General features: G+C 40.9%; 1 protein-coding gene across 1 annotated transcript; it reads right to left on the reverse strand.

Moving 5' to 3' along the window:
* Positions 1–369: 369 nt before the first annotated feature.
* LOC144692915 (calmodulin-1) lies at positions 370–20885 on the reverse strand. The gene is made up of 6 exons (XM_078562038.1): positions 20745–20885; positions 17023–17053; positions 13759–13902; positions 7836–7942; positions 6374–6509; positions 370–1240 (listed from the first exon to the last, which is right to left on the reverse strand). Exons 1-6 carry the CDS (start codon positions 20745–20747, stop codon positions 1212–1214), a joined length of 450 nt encoding a protein of 149 aa, XP_078418164.1. The 5' UTR covers positions 20748–20885; the 3' UTR covers positions 370–1211.
* Between the last annotated feature and the right edge of the window lie 1357 nt (positions 20886–22242).

Consider the following 22242-nt stretch of genomic DNA (forward strand, 5'->3'; position numbering starts at 1 on the left):
ATATGAATTTATTTTAGATTGCAGCAACAAGTTAACATGAAAGACAAGTTTTAGTAAGCAAATTATTTAATTGAAAAAAATAAATAATCAGGATATATCCAAGTTAAATACATGCCATGGTAAAGTGATCTTGAACTGCAGTTTTGGTGCATTCAACTTTTACTGAATAGAAATCATTTAATAGGCCTCTTTTTTTTTTAAAAAAGTATTTCTTGCAAACACCCACTTTAGTGGTTATGGTCTTACATAAGCTGAAGCACAGCGATCATTGGCTGATATGATAAACCAACCAGAAAATAAATTTGAGACCACCTACAGGTCATGTGACTAACTGAAATAGTGGATAAATAAATTTGGCACCCAAGAGACTTAAGTTAATGGTCTTTTATTGGAAAAAAAAGACTAGCATTTACAACTTGGAATGGACATAATTGTAATTTGCTGAACAGCCATGTCGTCATTGTGCTGAAGTCCTATGTAGATATATACTCTGACGGCTCCAAGTTATGGTACAGAACAGAAGATAAACGAGAGTCCAAGACACTCCCTCATCATAGGTAACTTTTTAAAAATTCAGTGAACGGTAAATTGCCTGACATCCGTTTCACTATAGTGCAATGCAGACACGTTAAGTTTTATACAGACATGCCATCCTTTTAGTTTTTTTTTTAAATCAAGGTCTTCAATCCTGGTAATTGCTTTGTGAGCACATGTTAAGTATGAAAACAATTCCACTCCAGGGACTGTCATACAGTAACAACCTTCTATTGTAGATTTTTTTTTTCTTGCCTTAGCACTCAAAAATTAACCAACTTTTCAGGAATGATCCTGGTACAATATACAAACTGGAAAAACTAAACTATTCCCACGAAGAACATAAAGTGGAATTAACAGAGCCAGGCTGTGCTCAACTGTCAAGCTGCATGCATGAAAAACTGGCCAGCCCAAACAGTGTGTTTATTAGCATGGAACTTCATAGAGTCCAATTGCCTTTGTTTTTAAGGTAGTACAAGTTTTACTGATGCATGGCTTGAAGATCTTTGGGGACAGGACCACTGATCATTTACATGCAGAGTTTGTGGACAGGTTTTTTTTTCTTTTGACATTCAGTAACTTTTGCTATACAGAAACAGAATGAATAAATGAACATTTTGCAAGAGGTAAGTAAAAGATTTCAACTTTTTTTCTAGGAAGGGGAAAGGTAAAATTCTTCATTTTGCAGTCATCATCTGTACGAATTCTGTGAAAAAACAATGGTAAGAATTTAATGAAGTTTGCTTTCAAACAGCATTGATACAGATCAATATCAGATCAGGTTTGCCCCTCCCCTTGCACAGCAAGGAAAGATGGCTGCTTCTGAACACAACTAACAGGCCCATGCCATAGTGGCACATTTCCAGGATCTCATTTCAATCTATAGTTGATTAACCTACTTTAAAATAGTTTACCTCCAAAGTGAAGGGGCTAGCACATAACTGATTTGAATCAAAGCACTGCTAGGAAAAAAGGACAGCAGTAAGCTAATATTTCATGCAGCCTTCATACAAGATTTCAAAGTGATCACCTTATATAATGTTCCTAAATGGTAAAGTGAGCCAATACATTTTAGTACTGCCAAAAGCCATCAACCATTCCTTTTGCCATTTAGTATGGGGCAAGGCAGAAGATGGATGTAGCCATCCATCACGTTTTCCTCTGGCTTATTCAGATTACTCAGTTATGTTCAACATGACAGAGCAAGAGACATCTATAGCCACAGAACTGTTCCATGTTATCCTGTGAAAACTGTCTGGCATGACGACTCCATCAGGTACCATATTCCAAATTGGTGTCCATGCACTTCCATTGAGTGGGTCCATGATTATGCTTGGTAAAGTACAGCAGTGGTTTGCTGTTGGCTGCTGCAGTATGACTGACCAGGAAACTCCTGCTCTTATCACCTGCCATCAGGCTGATTGGAAAGATTTACAGGCTGATAAATCAACCTGTCTGGCCACATTATGTAAACACTTTCCTTCGCCAAAGTCCTGAAGTGGGATTTGAACACAGGGCTTCTGGCCCAGAGCTAGCGATGCTACCCACTGTGCAATAAGACCTCCTCTGGCACAGCTTCAGGTGGCAATACTGTACACAAATTCCTCATCTGCCTAAGTTAGACCTTGCAATCACATTGCTTTGCATATCCACCCTAGTCCAGAACTGAATTTCAGCAACCTATATAGAGCTTTTAAATTGCAGTCAAACAAGTATGCCACTTGGTGCCAGCTTTACTAGAATCCTTTAGATAATTCAACCAAGGCTGCACCTGGCTGCTTGGTGAATGTAAATTTCCATGGCACTGTTCAGAAGAGATGGCTAGTTTTCCCCAGTCTCCTGGCCAACAAATCACAAAAACAGATCATCTGGTCATTACCACTCTGCTGTGGCTTGCACTTCAAAAATACTTTTACAGCTGGTGATCATGAAAGGCATTTATATAAAAAGACAAACTTGCATTAAGTTGCTACTTTAAAAGTCCACACCACTTGAATGTTAATACCGTTTAAGATATAATGTGCTTGCTTAACCATTCACAGCAGGTTCTAGATAATTCATCCATAGGAAACATTGGTGCCAGATCTACTCCTTCACATCAATAGGAGAATGGAGAATAGAAACTTGAATTTTTATAGCATGTGATTGTCAGGCAAAGGAGATCTCCCAACTCTGCAGAGTGGGGATCAAATCTAGAACAATCCAGCCAGTTATAATATTGACAATTTAACTCCTCCTCTTCCTAACATCTACTTTAGTTTTGTAAGTTTGACAAACTTTTATTTGGTTTCATCATGCAGGACATTAGAATGAAAAATCAGCTTCTTTAAAAAGAAAACCCTAACTTGCAAGGCATAATTTTAAGTCAATAACCAGGGAGCACAGATTTAAGGTAAAAGGCAGGAGGTTTAGAGGGGATTTGAGGAATAATTTTTTCACCCAGAGGGTGGGATGGGTATCTGCCTGAAGGGGAGGCAGGAACCCTCAACATTTAGGTATTTAGATGAACACTTGAAACACCAAAGCATAGAAGGCTACGGGCCAAGTGCTGGAAAATAGGATTAGAGTAGATTGGGGCTTGATGACCAGTGCAGACATGGGCTGAAGGACATCTTTCCGTGCTGTGAAAATGACTACAATGTACTGAATAGGGAAGGAGGCAGGAAAGGGGAATTCCAGTGTACAGAGCAGTGCTTACCAAAGATTTTCTTGATATGACCCCATTTTTATGCCTCAGATTTCGTGTGACTGGGGTGGAGGGGTTCACAGGCCTTTTTTTGGGGCAGCAATCAGGCCACCCGCACCAATAGAGAAAAAAAAGTAAGGGTTAAGGAGCCTCAACTGTTAGCATTCAGTCGGAGCTCCATGGCAGGCACTGTTGCCTTGGGAGCTCAAGTCCTCAAATTTTGTCTAGCAACTCCACCAGGGCTCACGTCCAATTTGGTGTAGATACCCCTTAATAACAGAAAATGATCTGCATAGACTTCAATGTTAGCTACAATAGTAGAAGCTGGATGCTGCATAAGGCTTTAGTGGTCACAAACATAATATTGGAGAGATGATGGGCAAAAGTATCACCCCACAGAAAAGGGGAAAAGAAACTCACTGGCTTCTTTAGAAAACAAGCTTATAGTAGGGGAGAAGAAAGGGAACTTTATCTATCTTATGAAAGTCAAAACTTAAGTGGAGGTCAGGAACTTCAATTGCCAGTGGGCCTGGGAACTTTTGCACATGCACAAACTGGCATTTTAAAATTCCATGGGCCCAGTGCATCTGTGCTCAAGGAAAAAACTGTGCTCAAGGAAAACTAAAAAGCCCAGGTCAATTGACTGCAATCAGACAGCCTCAAGAGCAGCCCCAGGAGGGTGAGACAGGAAAAGGCCCCAGTTCAGTTAATAAAGAGCAGAGAAACAGGCTCCAAACAGGAAAAGGGTTTTGGAGAGCAGACATTAAGTGAAGGCGGCAGCCAAAGGTTGCTGAATCCATGCTGAGGGCTGTTGGGACAAAAAGGTACCCCTTTGGATCAGTCATGTATCGCTCAGCACAGCTGAAGGGATGAATTTGTAGGTGTGTTTGGTACTGGATTGCATATTTGGGAATCCAGGGGAGCAGAATCTCAGGAGATGAGATTGAAACCTTGAAGTGGGCCATCGCTAATGTTGTCTGAATTGGGGCAGAGAATTCAAGGTAAGATCTTCAAAGGTAAGGTTTGGAATCCCTAGTGAAATGGACAGTTTCAGTGGATTAGTTGACACTGTTACTGATGTCTAGGTAGGTTGAGAAATCAGTAGAATCTATTTTGGTCACATTTGGCATTTACTGTGGAATGTTTGACCACAGTTTGCCTGTTAATTCACATGTACCTCACATAAGAACACAAGATGGATTTGGAAATCGTTCCATCTTTCTGACCTTGCACAGTGAAGTTTACTTTTGCTCAAAACTCATGGAATCGTGTGGCTTTATTCACCTGTAATGTCTGGAATCTCAAACTTCATCTACTTTAAACTAAAACATTATTGGTCCCAAACAATGTTACCAAAAACCTGGGGGAGGGGGCCTGGACTAGGGTCATAATCTACATTAAAAAAAAAAATGGGTAAACCTAATTACTTAAAATGACATCCTTTTAAGATGTGATAGTCTCCCATCTCCCAACTAGCTGGAAGCTGACAATCAGATCAAGCATACCAAAAGGGATATCTTGATAAATGTTCCCATTGTAAAAACATGGCCATTTTCCAAAATTATAAATAACTTTACAAAACTTACACAAAGAAGCCCTTTAAAGTCAGGTAAATTTGTTTACATGTATTCAATTCATTCACTGTAGTGGTTCTACAAGTGCCACAGAGCCAACACTCAGGGCCAACTGCATAATCCCAGAATGGAGTGGTTAGTAGACAACAAAAACAGTCCTCAGAACAAAGCACAACCTTAATCTTATGAGGTCACTGCATTCCTGCCAGTGCAGATCATTTATGATCAGGAGCCAGAAGCCTGGCTGATTTTTAAAATGTCACCAGTCCAAGTGCCAAGGCCAATTATAATGACTTTGCAATTGTTTCTACAGAGACAGACACCATCTCAGATCAGGTAGCAAACCTAGAACCTTGTGATGTCTAGCTGGTTATTAGAAACTTCCTGAAGGAGTGCATTAGGACCACAAGGCAGTTCATTAACAGGAAGAGGGGGCAAAAAAGCCTCATCCAACAATGGGAAAGGCTGCATTTGAAATTAAAATGTATAAATGTTAACAATGAACCCTAGCCCAAACAAATTATTCACCTCAATTATTTTCCCCCTAGTCTGAAACATTCAATTGTTAAACTTAAGACAGGATAAGTCCAGTTTTGCTAGTGTTTTAAACTGTAATTTGCAATAACAATGGGCGAGTTTAAAATCTTTCCCCTAGTGTGTGAGCACTTCTGGAAAAACAAGGTCTCACAGTTAATCCTCTGGTAAACAAACGATCCCAGCCAGTGTGGTAACAGGAGACACAGTTACTTCAATAGGATGTGTATTTTAGGCTAGATGTGGGAAAGGCAGAGTGTTCTACTTCAATTCTAGTTTAAAGTGCATCTGTGGACAGGACTGGACTGTTGAGCCACCAATAAATGAATGGCCTCAATAGCCAGGTTTCCACTTCAAGAGCAATTAGGGATGGGCACACCAACATCCCGTAAAGAATAAAAAATGAAAGTGGCTACAAACAAAATACCGGAAGACTGCCACAATAAGATGAACAAGTAAAGACCATCCCAAGGGTGCAAGATTGTGGAGAACAACATACATTATGCCAGGATGAATCTTACACGTGGTTCTCATATACCCAAGCATTAAACAAGGCAAGCCTCCTGTCTCAAGTCGCAGAAGGGGTGGGTGGGGTTGATTTACTGCTCAATTTCATAGACTATTAATACTATATCAAATACAATTCTTCATTGGATCACATTCAGAATTTTTTTTATTGTGCAGGAGGCACTTAGCCTGTTATATTTGCACCAGCTCTCCAAGTGAGCCATTCCTTAGTGCCATTCTCCCATCTTCTCCCCATAACCCTGCATTGTTCCTTTTCAGATAACAATCCAATTTGCTTTTGAATGCTTCAATTGAAGCCACCTCCATCACTCAGGCAGTGCATTCCAGGCCTTGGCCACTCATTGAGAACTTTTTCACATCACTTACTTGGAAGCATTTTTTTTGTAGCTTTTACACTAGTGGCAGGCAAGAGTCTACAATTAAATAGCAATTTTGATTTCCTGCATAAATACTGTGATCAGTGAGTTATCAACTACTTTCCATTTATACTGGAGATAAAGGTAGAAAATAAACATACCTTCATAGTTGACTTGGCCATCACCATCAATATCTGCTTCTCTAATCATTTCATCTACTTCTTCATCTGTCAATTTCTCCCCTAGGTTTGTCATAACGTGACGCAACTCTGCCGCACTGATGTAGCCATTACCATCCTGAGAGAGAAATTTAAAATGAATAGTAACCTATTCCTTCAACAGTACCTCCCCACCTAGAAGGGCAAGGGCAGCATGCACATGGAACCACCATCACTTCTAACTCATATACCATCCTGAATTGATGGACCAGCTGCTCCTTCAGTCACTGGGCCCAAACTCCTAGAACACTAACAGCATTGTGGGAGTACCTTCCCCACACAGGCTGTAATAGTTTAAAAAAGGCAGCTCACCACCACTTAAGGAAAACTAGGGAAGTGAAACACCATTAGCCTTCCCTGTGAATTTAGATACTACATCAGTTATGTGATACCAAGGAATTTGTAAAAAGGCATCTGATAAATTGGATCATGCCCAGGTTGATCCCAGAGTCCAGTCACACTGGATCTGCACAAATTTGCTCCATCATTTAAATTCCTATAAATTAATATTTTGATCAGAAATGCAACATTTAAAAAAAGGCATCACCATGAGGGAATTCCACCTCCAAGTTCAGAAGAACCTCCCCATCTTCCAGAAACTCACCTTCACCCAAAAACATTTTGTTCAGCACTGCAAACCTGAGAATCTTCTGCTTTAACAGCAGAGGAACAGGCCACTCAGTCTGTTGGGTTGATACTGGCATTTATGCTCCACTTGGGTCCCCTTGCATCCTACATCATCTGCCCCCATCACTTTCATTCTCTCACGTGGTTATGTAACTTTCCCTTAAACACATCTTACAATGAAATCAGATAAGACCCCATGAACCTATCACTTGGGTAAGCAGGGACAAGCATTACTGTCACACCTGTTTCTTCATTGGGCTGCTCTTGAACCAGAACAAATGAATGGACAGAAAAGGTAATTAACTTTTAAATAATCTTCTCTAGAGACTAAAAGTATTGGATCCTGCCTGAAACACATCAATACTTCAGCCTTCACTTATAACAAGCGCAACTGGAAAGAAAAAGGAATCAGTTGTTGGCTTAGAGCTAGTGAAATCAATCAGGCAAAAGTATTAACAGAAAATTGAGCTTGTACTGCTACACTAACAATACACTCAGGGCAAGGTCTGCCATCAGACTACATGCACAGAATCCACAATCTAGTTAGAGAGGAAGCATATTCTTTCAAGGTCACTGAAGTACTTTTAATGCCAATGATCTGCAAGCTGAAATGGCACAGCTATGATTGATACTCAGGCTCAGTATCAGAAAAAAATGGAGGGATCACACCCTCTACAATGGTAGAGTTTTGCCAATTGGAAATACTTTGCACAGATTCTAAAACAAACTAATGAAAAAGGCCATCATACCAATATTACTCAGTATTTAAAATGCCCACCTTGTCAAATACACGGAATGCCTCACGAATTTCCTCTTCACTATCCGTGTCTTTCATTTTCCTGGCCATCATGGTCAAGAACTCAGGAAAGTCAATAGTTCCATTACCTAGGAAACAGAAAAATAACAGTCAAGAAAAAAACCATCAGAACACATTTAAGGCTTAAAAGAAAAATCTACAAAGAAACATAGGCAAGGTAATTAGCCATAGTCCACAAAGGGCAATTTTCATCTCCCTCCAGTAGAAGGGAGACAATTGGTTATATATAGCTTGAGGGGCACAGCAATGCAAGGAGGCAGGCCTCCATGAACTACCATAGCTGGCACAGGGAGTGAACTGCACTACTGGCATCATTCTGCATTCACTCTAGCCAACTAAGCTAAATAATCCCCACAAACGAACACAAGTCCACAGAACTTCTCAACAGGCTGATGGCACCCAGTTTTATAGACAAGCTAAAAACTTTGCTAGAGCTGGAGGCAAACAAACTGGCAAAGCACATCTCCCATCTTGGAGATCTTGTTTTGTATACTTTTTAAAGAGGCTAAAGAACTTATCCAATGTTTACACGCAACTATGTAAGATCTAAATTGTAGGGAGTTAAGATAATACTGGTCAAAGCTACAATTAAAAGCAACTCAGGAGCTAACAATTCAAATTTCTAGATCAGGATGCGACCCCATACAGTTTTTGACCTAATTAAAGCAGTGATAATCTTATTAAACCATAAATAGATCCTACTGAAATTATCCAGCTAAGCATGCTCATGGTGACACCCAAGTTAATGAGAAACTTCAATGTTTGTAGTTAATTATGCTCTATAATAGCTTTCATTGTTCTCATTTCAATATTACTTTACAGCACAGTTTTCACCTTGTAATTAACTACATGATATAGAGGTAGCCAGCAGTATTGTGCTCCAATTGTCTTAGTGATATTTCGTAAATTTTTACAAGACAAAAGACTTGAGCTTTTGTTTCTGCATGGATTGTAAACATCAAACAGTGTCCAACAGGAATCAACCACACAGTTCAGAACAGATTAAATAAACACCTTCAAATTATTTTGATTCCTTGTAACTAAATAGCTACTATGCCAAGTTTGGGGCACAATTATTTGTTGTATCAGGGTAGGAGGGCTCTTTTAATTAAAGGTACCAGTGCATTATGCTTTATAAGTAAATTTAAAAAGAGCTTCCTGTTCAATCTTCCTACATCTTGCTTGATACTGAAAAGATTACTAATGCAGAAAATCTGTATACTGCAAAAAAATCTTCAACCTCCTGGTTTGACACCTTGGGAATTGCAAAGCTGACTGAAATCCCATTTCCAAGGTACAATAGACAATTTCTGAATTGGTCCACTGCCAGGTCGAATCTCATCCTGCTTAGAAAGCAGCTAGTTTGAACTTTGGGATGTAACTCTGACCATGAGAAATCAATGGTTACAGCTCAGGAGGCCATTCAGCCTGTTGTGCCCATGTCAACCACTGAACAAGACTGCAGCCAAGTGTTTTGACAGCAATCTGTGTGCATGTGCTACCACTTTTCAACCAAGCCAGTCTGCTGCTGACCATTTGCTTTTTTGAAACCAGCAATCTGAACTCAGTTATACACCTCAGTGTGGGAGTTCATGAGGAAATATGAAGTGAACATTTTGGTGCAAATGCACCATAGAGTCAGCAGTCTTCATCTTTAAATGGACACAAACCTAGGGATCCACATCATAACTGCCCAAGATAATGCAATTACCTAAAAGAGTCCCAACATTTTAAACAACTTAATATACAGCAGAAATAACGCATTAGCAAGTCAAAATATAGAACTGTTTCAGTTCTCTTAGGATTCCCTCAGGTTGGGGAATTCCTACTTGAAAATTTACACAGTACAGCAATTAGAAGCCATAACCTTTTTTCATTCCCCCACTCAACTAGCAACCCAACTAACCAAGAAACAAGATCTGGAACCATGAGCACCAGACTAGAGACCTCAAGAGCCAGTAATATTTTTCAATGGTCCAAAAACATATCAACATCTGCTATTGTGGTATTTTAGGTACCAGTTACTATTATACCTTAATTCTATTACTCAATTACTTAATTCTATTACTGGAGGGTTAGTTATTTCCTGAGCTGCACGCTTACACTGCTCACTAGAACCAGGGAGGGCAGGCAACAATTTTACAAATAACAGCTACCAAAAAGGTGACACAATAATCATGAAGAATTACATTAAGCCCGAAAAAAGTAACGTAATAAATTCAGGCCATGAAGTCACTAAATTCAGGCCGTCATTTATCCCCTTCAATTCCCACAGAGTACTACCTAGCTCAGAACTCAAGAGTCCAACAGTTGGCCAGCTAAACATCTTTCATTGCTGCCAGGAGGCAGGAATAATTTTTAATACCTTCATCTTCCAAGCACTACAGAAGTCTGCAATTAGTCAATTAGCTGGGGATTCAACTGAATCCAAGGTCATTATTAATGCCCTCATTCAGCCAAGTTAGAAATAGATTTGAAATACATTGGAAATTCAGGTCAGACAGCATCTGTGGAGAAATAGTTAAAATATTTCAAGTCAGTGACCTTTCATCAGGACCCCAAAAAAATACACGTCAACAGGTTTTAAGCAAGTAGAGGTGGGGAGAGAAGGTCTGAGATAGGGTGGAAGGCAGGAGAGATGTGCCAAAACAGATGAGGGTGCAAGTAGTAATGGTACAAGAAACAAAACAGGTCTAGGTGTAAATGGAAGCAGTAGATTCAACTACCTCCCTTTTCTTCAGATGCTAAGTGGTCATGATGGGAATCACTGAGTGCAGCTTTCCCAACTCAACCAAAGTGCCTAATCAAGAGTTTCATTGGAACAGTGTAGAAAGAGTCAGTAAGAATGGGATGCAGCATTAAAATGGCTCAACTAGGTCAAGGTCATGCTGTAGACTGAAGAGGTGCTCAACAAATTGAGCAACTAGTCTGTTTGGTCTCCCCAATGTAACATAATAGGTGGTGGTCTTTTGGACCCTCAAGACTCACTAAGATCATGGTTGATGTGTTACCTCAGCACCATTTTCTTGCTGCCCATCCCCCACAACCCTAGACTCCCTTGTGGATCAGAAATCTGTCCAACTCAGCCTTAAAAATATTCAATGACCCAGGCTGCACAGCTCTTTGGGATTCCAAAAGAAATTCCTCCATCTTAAATGGGAGACTCCCTTATTCTGAAACTGTTCGATTCCCCCACAAGGCTGGACTGAATAGGAACCAGTGCACTAACTTACTGTTTTACCTGGAAGACGTTTGGGGCCCTGGATAGTGAGGGAGGATGTGTTAAAAAAGGGCAAACATCACATCTCCTATAAATAAATGGAAAGGTATCACAAAAAATGGAGGGGACAACTGAGGAGGGGACCAAGGTGTTAAGGAGAGAAGGCTGTATGGGTGGGAGCATCATGCCAGAGGCGCTAGAAATGGAGGATGATCTGTTGAATGGAGGCTGGTAGGTGGAATGGGGAGGGGGAGGAGAGGCAACAACAGAAATGCAAACAAACAATGAACACCATCAAGGGCCTTGTCAACTACGGTAGAGGGGAATCCTCAGATAAGGAAAAAGGACATCAAGCATCCATTGAATACGACATCAATATCGTATTGAAAGCGATAGCAAGAGCAAATGTGACAGATGGAGACTGGGAGAATGGAATGGAGTCTTTATAGGAAGCAGGTGCAGTCAAGGTAGCTGTGGAGATAGCACAACTAGTTCTGACAGAAGATAGAATCAAAACATTAATTGTTTCTCTCCACAGATATTACCTGACTTAAGTATTTCAAGCATGATATTTTTAATTTAATTTCCAACATGCTAGAAACATGAAATTTGGTTTACAATAAGAGTTACATCAATAATTAGTGAACATTATACTCGGTTGTGTATTACCTGTGTTGGTAGGAGGGGAAATTTGAACTGCTGGGTGTAAACACATGACTGATACCTACCTTCTCCTGAACTCAAAACCTGGGACTATACAGTCAAGATTAGCAGCTCAGGCCAGAGAACTTTAATGCAGTTTAATTACATTTATTCTCAGCCATTAGGGATAACAAATTCACTCAAGTCAGTCTGCAAGACTATATACTGTTGTCCACTTTTTAAACAATCCTTTTGAGAATATCCATACAAGCATTCAGAACCGCAAATGGCTTCTTACACAAAATGCACGAACTTTAGAGCCAATAATTAAAATCAAAGGATTAATTAAATGACCTTCTGTAGGATATATCAAGTGGCTGAACTACCTCAAAGTAGTTAGCTATCATAGACTTAACACTAATTAAATTTTGGGTTTAAAAAAGTGACATCCAACAGAAGATGCACTCTTGGTGTTTGAGTTTGTTTGGACTGATTAATGTTAAACTTTTTAGTTATGTGAGACAATAGTTGAATTGTGACTTTTGACCACCCTTCAGCCCAGTGAGCTAGTCCCAAAGTGATCAGAAGTTCTCAGCTTACCCAACTGGTTGGCTACAATTCTTGCTGCAGAGGCACGCATTAAGCTGTTTAGCCAGCAAGGGTGAGGGACCCCAGAATTCAGCCTCATCTTGGTTGGCCCAATATCAATAGCAATCTGGAGCAGGGGACTGGTTTTATATCCTCCTAACCCACAGAAGTCAACTGCTCTCATTGACACTCTAGACATGACCACCTAGATCATTCTTGGTGATTGACTAATAAACACTGACTAGTTGGGAGTACTTTGGAATGCCAAGTTTCTTCCAGAAACAGAGCTTTGCAATTCTGTAAATTTAATAGCTCAATGACAGGGAGACAGTGGCATAGTGGTAACGTCACTGGACCAGTAATCCAAAAACCCAGTCTTATGCTCTGGGGGCACGGTGAAATTTAAATAGTTAATAAAACCTAGAATTGAAAGCTTGTCTCAGTAATGATGACCATGAAATTATCATTGATGGTCATAAAACCCATCCAGTTCACTAATGTCCTTTCAGGAAGGAAATCTGCTGTCCTTACCTGGTCTGGCCTACGTGCAAGTCCAGACCCAAAGCAATGTGGTTGACTCTTAAATGCCCTCAGATGGCCTACTAAAGCCAGTTCAAGGGCAATTCGGGGCAGGCAACAAATGCTGGCCTTGCCAGTGACACTCACCCAATGAAAGAATCAAAAACTTGCAGCAAACATTTTCTGAAGGGCACAACTAGAAAAGTGATAGTGTTTACTTTGTGGGAAAGAATAATCCCTGGAGTCATAGAAGTTCAAAAGGCTAAATATCAGAATGCTGTGCTCAGCTGCAAGTATCTGGCGATAAACAAAAACAAGTTCCTCAAATTTTTTTTAAAACAACATTCATCTCCACCAAATGTTCCCCATTCACAGCAACTGACATTCACCGTCAGTGATAACGTACTCAATGCTGCATTCTTATTTTAGAATACCTAGTCATTCCACATTTTAAAACTATCCATGATATTCAACATAGTTCTAACCACAAATTTCAGTAAGACAATCTTGCAACAGGAGGGGATTTCATATTGAGCAAGTTACTCCAATACCACAAAAACACAAAGCCTTCCCACGCTGTCATTCCAGCAAACACTAGTGATTAAATGAACAAATCAAAACCTAGCAACTTGCTGGGGATGTTTTTTTTTTCAATGTTCAAATTATGCTATGATTTGGCATGTAGTCAAAAACTACCTGGTAGTGTAAAGCAATTTCATCAAAAACAATATTGTATTTACTCACAGCAAGAAGTCACCACTGGAAAAACCTGTGTTATCACACCTACACCTGAAACAGGTTTCAAGTATTAACGCAGCAAATTCTACCTCTGGCATTCAAAGCAGTCCAGTTTTAGCTAACATGGGATCAGCTGTTTGAGGGCGGGAGTGAGACACAAACAACTGTCAAACTTACCATCTGCATCAACTTCATTGATCATGTCCTGCAATTCTGCTTCAGTCGGATTCTGTCCCAAAGATCGCATTACAGTCCCCAACTCTTTCGTTGTGATGGTGCCATCACCATCTTTATCAAAGAGGGAGAATGCCTCTTTGAATTCTGGGGAAAAAAAAACAAACAAGTGGTTCACATGGGAGGTAATGACATAACTTGTAATAACTATTGACACTTCAAAATTAAAATGAGCTATTCAGGAAGGTTGCACAAGTAAAAAAAAACTTTAGGCTATGAGTCAAAACTGTAGCCTACTGGCACTAACAGCCTAACATTACAGTAGCAGTTAAATGTGCATGAGTCACTGAAATTAATTTCTAAAACAAGGGCAAGATTTTAATTTGCTAATGAAAGCAAGCCCATTCTTTTTCTATTACAGAACAAAGTAATTCAAATTGTGGCAACTAGCATTCCGCCACATCCCACTAATGCTTCAATGTTTAAACTCACTGACAACTGCTTCACCCCACTGGTTAGCTCAAATTTGTGACAATGCCCTAATCAATCTGGTGAGAGCGGTCATTCACAGTGCCAGCATGTTCAGGCTTGCAATCAAAACACCTCCAGCACAGGTGGAACTGACACACTGTTTCTTAGCAACTTGAAGACACCAGTTAGAGTGGCTACTGGTAGGAGTTGGACTCACGTTATGCCAAAGGTGACAAAGATTTTTTGAAGTTATGCAAGTTAAAGCGCAAGTGCCCTAGTATGTGAAAGATCATCAACTTGCATGCTATAGGAATACTCATGACTAAAGAGAAAGAGCACTTCGAGTTTTCCTCAAACTTCCTTCAGAGTACTAAATACACTTCAATTCAAGAAGTACACCTATGGAGGGTGGGGGGGGGGGGGGGTTTGACAGCAGAGTGATGCCAACAGCGTGGGTTCAATTCCTGTACGGGCTGAGGTCACCATGAAGGCTCTGCCTTCTCAACCTTGCCCCTCACCTGAGGTGTGGTGACCCTCAGGTTAAACTCACCACCAGTCATCTCTCCGATGAGACAGCAGCCTATGGTCCTCTGGAACTTGGTCCATAGGTCCGAAAGTGGCCAGTGATGACATTGCTTCAATGGTGTTTGTTGAAGTGACATCACCCTTGTAATGGACCCATGGTTTTGCTAAAGCTAGTCTGAAATGTCATTCTATGAACATTAGGAAGTTATTGTATTTTGTCGCTGCATACAACTTCATTGAAGGTTACATAAGGCACAGGGATAACCAACCCAGATGGATAAAAAACACTGCCAAAAACAAGTGAAAGATTTTCAGAAACTTTTAATTCATTGCTCAAACAGGATAAGGATATCCAAAAAAAGCAGAAATGGACAAGTCAAGCCGCTTACAAATGCCTGAAAGAAGCTTAATGCATTTTACTGCACATATGGAATAGCTTGGAAAAATATTAGATGCATAGCTTAAGTTGTACTTTTACTTTGGGTCTCCTCTTGCAAATTACAGGTAAACAGCAACAATTCCATTCAGGAAGCTCAATAGGCATTTTAGACAAGTGTGAATGTCAATATGGGAGGCCAGGACAATCTGGGTACTCTAGCAAAACTAGCATTTGCTGCCTTGAACTCTTCCATCTTTTAATCTACGCTACTGCATCAAGAAATCCACAGGAGAGAAACTGAGTGACTATTAAGATCAGAAACTGCAGGTGGAGTAAGAGAATGTTTTAATTATGCCTTCTGTCTAACATCAATTGATAAACTGGAATGCATTTCATTGTTTAGAAGAACCAACTGTTTTTACATCCACCCTCCTGCCAACATCAAGAGACTCATCTTCAACTCATTACAGCATTAGCACTATTCTAGACTTCAAACTAAGCAATATTCACCAGTGATAAAAGCAAAATACTGCAGATGCTGGAAATCTGAAACAAAAACAAAATACTGTAAAAACTCAGCAGGTTGAACTGTCTGTGGAGAGAAAAACAGTTAACGTTTCAAGTCCTTATGACTCTTCAGAGCTCTGAAGAGTCAAAAGGACTTGAAACGTTAACTGTTCTTTTATCTCCACAGATGCTGTTAGACCTGCAGAGATTTTCCAATGTTCACCAGGGGCCTCCTTTATGCCTATGATTGCTTTGATGTTTACTGCTGGCAGAATTTATAAACATCCATACTTTTCCACCTGGTTAAACAAAGTCCTCCAGGCAAAAAAACTAACTGCACGTGTACTTATAAATGTTCAATAGTTGTATTTTGAATGTGGTTCACAATAGAGCTCGTCATACATCATCAATGCCAAAGTAGTAAATGCTGTAGCAACAATACATTTTGCACATGGCCCCCATGCCATCTTGACTACTTGGAACACCACTGCAGATGTATCCTGTATAACCCAGGGCATGGTCATTAAAATTCCTGTTTGAAACAAGAATCTACTGCCATAAACATGTTCTCTACATGGAGAACTCCATACTGCCTCCTAATCATTAGGACATACTTCCCTACACATTTAAAATTCACAGCAGCTCTGAATAAGACTGTTTGGAGAATATCATATCGAATTCTTAACAGGACTGGCTAGCGTTAGCTGACAAATCTGATGGACCCATTTTTTCACTGCTTCCCCACCCTCAAGAGGCTGCAGTCCATCAAGTTTTGGGAGTCCCATCCTTTTCTTGTCCTTCACTGGGTATATCAAAAAAGCTGGGACATTGCCACAACAGTATAGCAGCTGGATCTACCAGCAGCCTACCTTGCCCTACGAAACAAAAATCCATGTTTATCTTATGCAAACTTTTTCCTTCCTAATGTTTAATTTTACTAAAAGGACAAGTCTGACATATGTAAATACGTCCCAATGTATGCCATTTAATTTTCTTGAACATGCTCACTTTTCACAATCCTAACCATGTAAACTGGCTGCCAGATGTAGATGAGTTTAAGAGTTTAATAGACAGAACAAGCTCAACTGTTGTACACAAGCTTGTCACCTGACCAGGCACCATCTTGGTACAAAATGCAAACACTCAGGCTTTCATCAACTACAAGATCCTTAGCCCTCATCACCCATCCTATCCTCCTTCCTTGCGATAAAGCCAACAAACCTAAAAACCATTTAATTCATTGCAGGAAGTATTACACAGCATTACAATCTTGTGCACTCTGAAGGTTGATACAAATGCAAGAAACAGTTAATTTGCAATTCAAATCTATGAAGTCTAGACCAATTCCAGCAAGTACTATTAACGTATATAAAATATTTACTCACCAGCAATCTGCTCCTCAGTAAGTTGGTCAGCCTGTAAGAAAAGTTAAATCATTAAACAGCTGAGTTTTGACAAGTGGTAATATTTTTTAAAAATGAAGTTTGGGGACTTCAGAAGCAATAATCTGAACAATTATATGAACTTCGCTATTTCTGGTATGGACAAATCAAGATTTCAAAAGGAACAGATTACTGATTGTAAGTTTACATTCTCCAATACTATCAATGTACATTTCACATTATGGTAACTTGGAATTTGAAGTAAAAGCTCAATTTTTACATGAAAATAAAAATAAATCAATACCAGGGAGAAAATTTATACTGACATTAAAACAAGGTACAATCAAAATGACAAGCTCGTCAGCTTTTACTGTTTTGAGTTTCCAGGCCCAAGTTCAAGGCACGATCATCCTTAAATGCTGTTACGTTTAAAGAATGCGCATTTCTCTCAACTGTCATGAAAAAAGACCAAGGGCAAAGAAAGATGACATATGGAGCTGCCAGAGATCTAGTCAGGGAACTGGTATTCTTGTGCACAGTAAATTCAGGTTGAGAACCATGTTGATATCACAGCCAGCATCAGTTGTGGGTTGAGTAATTACGTGGCATTCCTGTTGTGTTTAAAAGTACCTAGAAATTGTTTGAGCAATGGCACCCTTCCTCTTGCCACATTTGCTGACATAATGGAGCCACTGTTTGTTTCTGCATGAAGATTAAAGAACTAGGTTAAACAGAAGCCACAAATGCATATTCCACATTTTGGAAACATGGATCCTTGACACTGTAGAAGTTCATCTAATGGCATGGAATTGTTTGTGATAACTTGCATTCAATGTGCTTGGTTCCTTGTATCATAAGAGACCAATGAGTCCACTATTGTGGCTGAAGACTGCTTCAAAAACAACCAGAAAGGACTTTCCATCTTTCAGTTTCCAATGGAGGTTGTCCATGTCCCACAAAGACATGATGGACAAATTGTGTCTTAAATGAGTTACAAATTGGAGCTACTTTGTGCCCATTTTGTATGTACAGTAATGAATCTGTGCTGAACCCCATCAGCCACCCACATTAGACCATAATGGGCCAATGCCACCGCTGATGAAAATGTTTGCAAACTAGATTCAACCTGTACACAAGCCAGAAAGACATAATCCAAAAAAAAATCTTGAGCTTCAAAATGCTTGACATTTTCAAACAGCTCAATATTAGGATAGATCTTTCAAGCTGAAGGGTTCATTTGGTGACGACTATCCATCATAGAAAGCTTGCTCAGAACACATGTATCCCATTTTCTCTGCCATATTGAAGAAAGTGGCAACAGGAGCTTGGCTTGTTCCAAACCTCAGTGAGCCTCCAGTTTTAGCTGTTTCACTTACCAGCAAAAGATTCCCTGATTTTGTCCACTTTATAGGCAAGTGTCTGGTCGTCACAGAAGAAAAGCAGGCTTTTTGTGCACCAGTTTTCAGCTTATTTTCTAGAGAAGCCAGGCCAAGTCAAAGTGTAGTGACATTAAAAAGGTTAAGGAAACAGGAATCTTGGGGGAAATTTGGCTTTTAAAATTGGGAAAAACTAAAACAAAATGGTTTATCATGAAACAAAAAAATGAGACAGTCAATCTGATATTCTCCAGGAGGGGGCAGTAATATTCCTATTCTGCAAACTTCACAGAACCTAATGGTGGAGATTCTAACTGACAGTTCTGGAAGTTTGGGGCCCACCCACTAAGCTGGGAACATGTGTTTTAACTGGCTTGGAAAAGGAGGAAAATGTTGGGTGTATCAGACCAAAGGCACTGGCAATCATCCAGGAAAATAGATGTGCTCTATGGAGGGGACAGAACAATTCCTGGAATTCAGACTGTTTTGATTCATCTACTTCCTCAAAGTACATAGGGACCAGTCCCTTCAGTGTTTCACACTCAACTTTATTATTGGATCTGAAGTTAATATCACAAGTCCCACTATAACACAACTGAAGTTATCCAATTAAACTTATGTATTATAGTTCAGTGATTCCTTAGGTCAATAACTCAATTTGCAAACACTTTTAATATAGGACCATGAAAAACTGCTAAGCAGATTTACATTAGTCTTCATTTCAAGCTCTGCAATCTTTTGAGCAAAGGCATTTCATAAATTTGAAAAATAGTCAAAATTTTGGACTACAGGTCTGCAGCTGACAAAACCAAAGCTAATTACATAATTTATGACTTTCATACCCAGTATGTTATGTAGCCAGCAGGTAAAATAGCTACATTTATATATAAAAGGTCAAGCACAACTGGTTAATTTTGCAACATTTAGTCACACTTGCAGCATCCAATTCTAACCAACACACCCAAAAGGCACCCAAAAGGCAACCAGAGGCACACTGCAATAAAAGCTAGCTAAGTCAAGAACAAATTACCAGGCGGCTTTTTTTAAAAAACGCTTTACATTAGTGATTTACATGCTGGCACAGGTGCCACTCATACATGACACTTGCAACATATACAACAAAATAAGCTAAAGACAAGATACTTAAACTACATTGCAGAGGCAAAACAATGATTCACCACTTGAAGCAGAAAAATCTGCAATTACGTAATGTACTTGCCATAAAGGCAGCTCTGTGCAACATACAAGAGATAGAGAAGTTTGCTCAGCTCATTGTGCATTAGATAGATACCACTCTTAACTTTCAAGGAATTCCAATAACAAATTAGGAACCTGTTTAACCAAATTAGCCCCTTCCAAGTCCAACAAGCAGAAAGAAAGCCTTAACAGCCATGTGCGTTTGGCCATAACCTTTGGATTTCAAGAAAAAAAAAGACCTCTTTCAAATATTACTACAAAAAAATATGAAATCCAGCACAAGCAGGGAGCGGTCCACCCTTTTGGACACCAGTTTCTTAAGGAGTCAAGGGGGAAGAGGCAATTACACGGTTAAAGATTGCAAAGAGAGTGTTAAGCTTTGCTGCAAACCAGGCATTGTGGAACAGAAAGCACGCGTGCTGTGCAAAAAAAGAGAAAGATGCATCCGAGAGATTAAGTGAAATTGCAACCCAACAAACACTCCACTAAACTGGTTATTAACGCAAAGAGCCGAATGCAGCAGCCTCGTCCACCAGCCTTCCGTCCCCGTCACCCCCCCCCTCCATTCCCCATGGTTTGCATCAATGAGGGAGAGATGCAGCCCCCCGGCGGGAGGGAGGGGGGAAAGAGAGAAAGAGACTGAAGCTGCAGAGTCCAGGTGCTGGGCTGGGGGAGGTGTTGCAGCCGACCGGCCGCGCACCGGAGTGGTGGGTGGGTTTTAGAGACCGGGAGGCAGGAAGGAGCTCGCACCCGCCCGCCCTGCCCTCAAGTCGCTGCGGGGAGCGCGGCCACAGCGATCACCCTCTCCCCGCCGCCACCGCCACCGAGCACGCCCCCCACCACCCATCATCATCATCATCATCTCTCTCCCAACCACTTCCATCCTCCCGCCCGCATCCCACCCCACACACACACACACAAACCGCATTTAAAATAAAAATTAAAATTTCACCCCCTCCCCCTCACATTTAACACATTAAAAAACGGCGCGAGACGCATGACAACCGCCGCCATTTTGATCGCTTTTTCCACACATACGCACAATTATCCTCAACAGACGATCACATTTTAAGGTTTCACGAAAATAAATGACAAGTAAAGCATATGGATAAAGAGAAGCAGGTGTCCGTCCTCTCGGCCGGGCATACGCACCATGTCGAGTTTTTTTTTAAAAAAAGGGGGGCGGGAAATGCGCGCTAACCACAGACACTCGCAGCAGCTTCTCCACTCGCCGCGGTCCCACTGGCGCCGATTACCGCGCTCTTCCTCCGCTGCCCACTACATATATACTGTGTATCCCTCCGCCGGCACTCAGAGGAAAAGGGGCGGGGCCGAGGGGGGAGGGGTGTGCGTGCTGAGAGGGTGAGAGTCTACGGCCCAACCGCTCGGCTTGCAGCAGACCCTCCCTCACTCTTTAATTTTCCGCACTCCCCCCACCCCCTTCCCCTTCCCCTCCCTCTGCCTTATCTCGTCAATCGAATCTATAAATCGATCGCCGGCGTTTCTACCCGTTGTGTGTGTCATCTTTTCGGATCTATATCGCTCAGGCGTAAGGTTACAGTTTGGTTGGGAGGGGGTGTGACGGCTCGGTTGCCTGGTTGGCGAGGACGGGGTGGGGGAGGGGGGTGACTCTCTCTCTCGCTCGCTCTCTCTGTGTAAGCGAGTTTGGGGGGGGTGAGGGGAGGGGAAGGGGGACGTCCGTTGCGTTTGTCTCGCCGATCGCCATTGGCTCAGGCGTACCTGCAATGGGGGAGCGGATGAGCCGCGCTCTGCCATTGGCCGCCGCGTACCTGCAATGCGTCAAGTGAAGATGCCCCTGCGATGGAGGCTGAGAGCGGGTTGGAAGTGTTATTGGGATTGCAGCTCACTGGTCCAGGTGGAAACGCCAACAAATAAACTTCAGACGGAAACACTGGAAAAGAGAGAGAGAGAGATGAAGGGGAGGGGAGGAAATAGTGCCTCATCATAACACTTATTTAGTTTCTGTTTTAACTTGAAACATGATTTTTTTTTGGTTCACTGTGAGTTGCTGTCACTGCCTGAAAGGATGGTGGAAGCAGATTCAATAGCAACTTTCAAGAGAGATTTTGGTAAACTCTGAAAAGGAGCAAAGATTACAGAGCCATGGAGGAAGAACAGGGTAGTGGGACTAATTGAATAACTACCAAAGAGTCAACTCAGGTACAATGGACTGAATGGCCTTTCATTTCTATGAAAGGAGCTTCCCTCTCCACCCATCTCCACCCCCCTCCCCTCCCCCCCCCCCAACTATTTTGTATATGTACCAAGGGAGGTAATGTGGAATCTACTAGAAGGAACTCATACGTTTTAGCTTAAATACTTTTGCAAGATCATTAGGCTTTAGGGATTGAATATTTTAGTCGGAAGCTGGATTCTGGAGTTAAAATGAATGACTAATGTTAAAGTAAAGGCTGATTTAGGTGGGTCATGTAAATTGACACATTTAAGAAGTGAAACATAAATCAGCCTAGTCTCATGTTATTTATACTGCAATTCAAGGTTCCTGTAATTGCCTTGTTTTGGGCACAATTTCTCTGATGATCAGGAAACTCTCTCTCTAGCTGTCCACTTGCTATGGAACATATTGCACGAATTTGTGCGTGGAGCCTTTTAACATTGGAGACTGTTG

The sequence above is a fragment of the Cetorhinus maximus genome, chromosome 18, assembly GCF_964194155.1.
Source record: "Cetorhinus maximus chromosome 18, sCetMax3.hap1.1, whole genome shotgun sequence".
NCBI classification, from domain to species: domain Eukaryota; kingdom Metazoa; phylum Chordata; class Chondrichthyes; order Lamniformes; family Cetorhinidae; genus Cetorhinus; species Cetorhinus maximus.

Coding starts and splice junctions, on each gene's coding strand:
- LOC144692915 (XM_078562038.1), bottom strand. Junction 13,903..17,022: donor TACTGAGGAGCAGATTGCTG/GTGAGTAAATAT, acceptor TTTTTTCCCCAG/AATTCAAAGAGGCATTCTCC. Junction 1,241..6,373: donor TGGCCAAGTCAACTATGAAG/GTATGTTTATTT, acceptor GTTTTTTCACAG/AATTCGTACAGATGATGACT.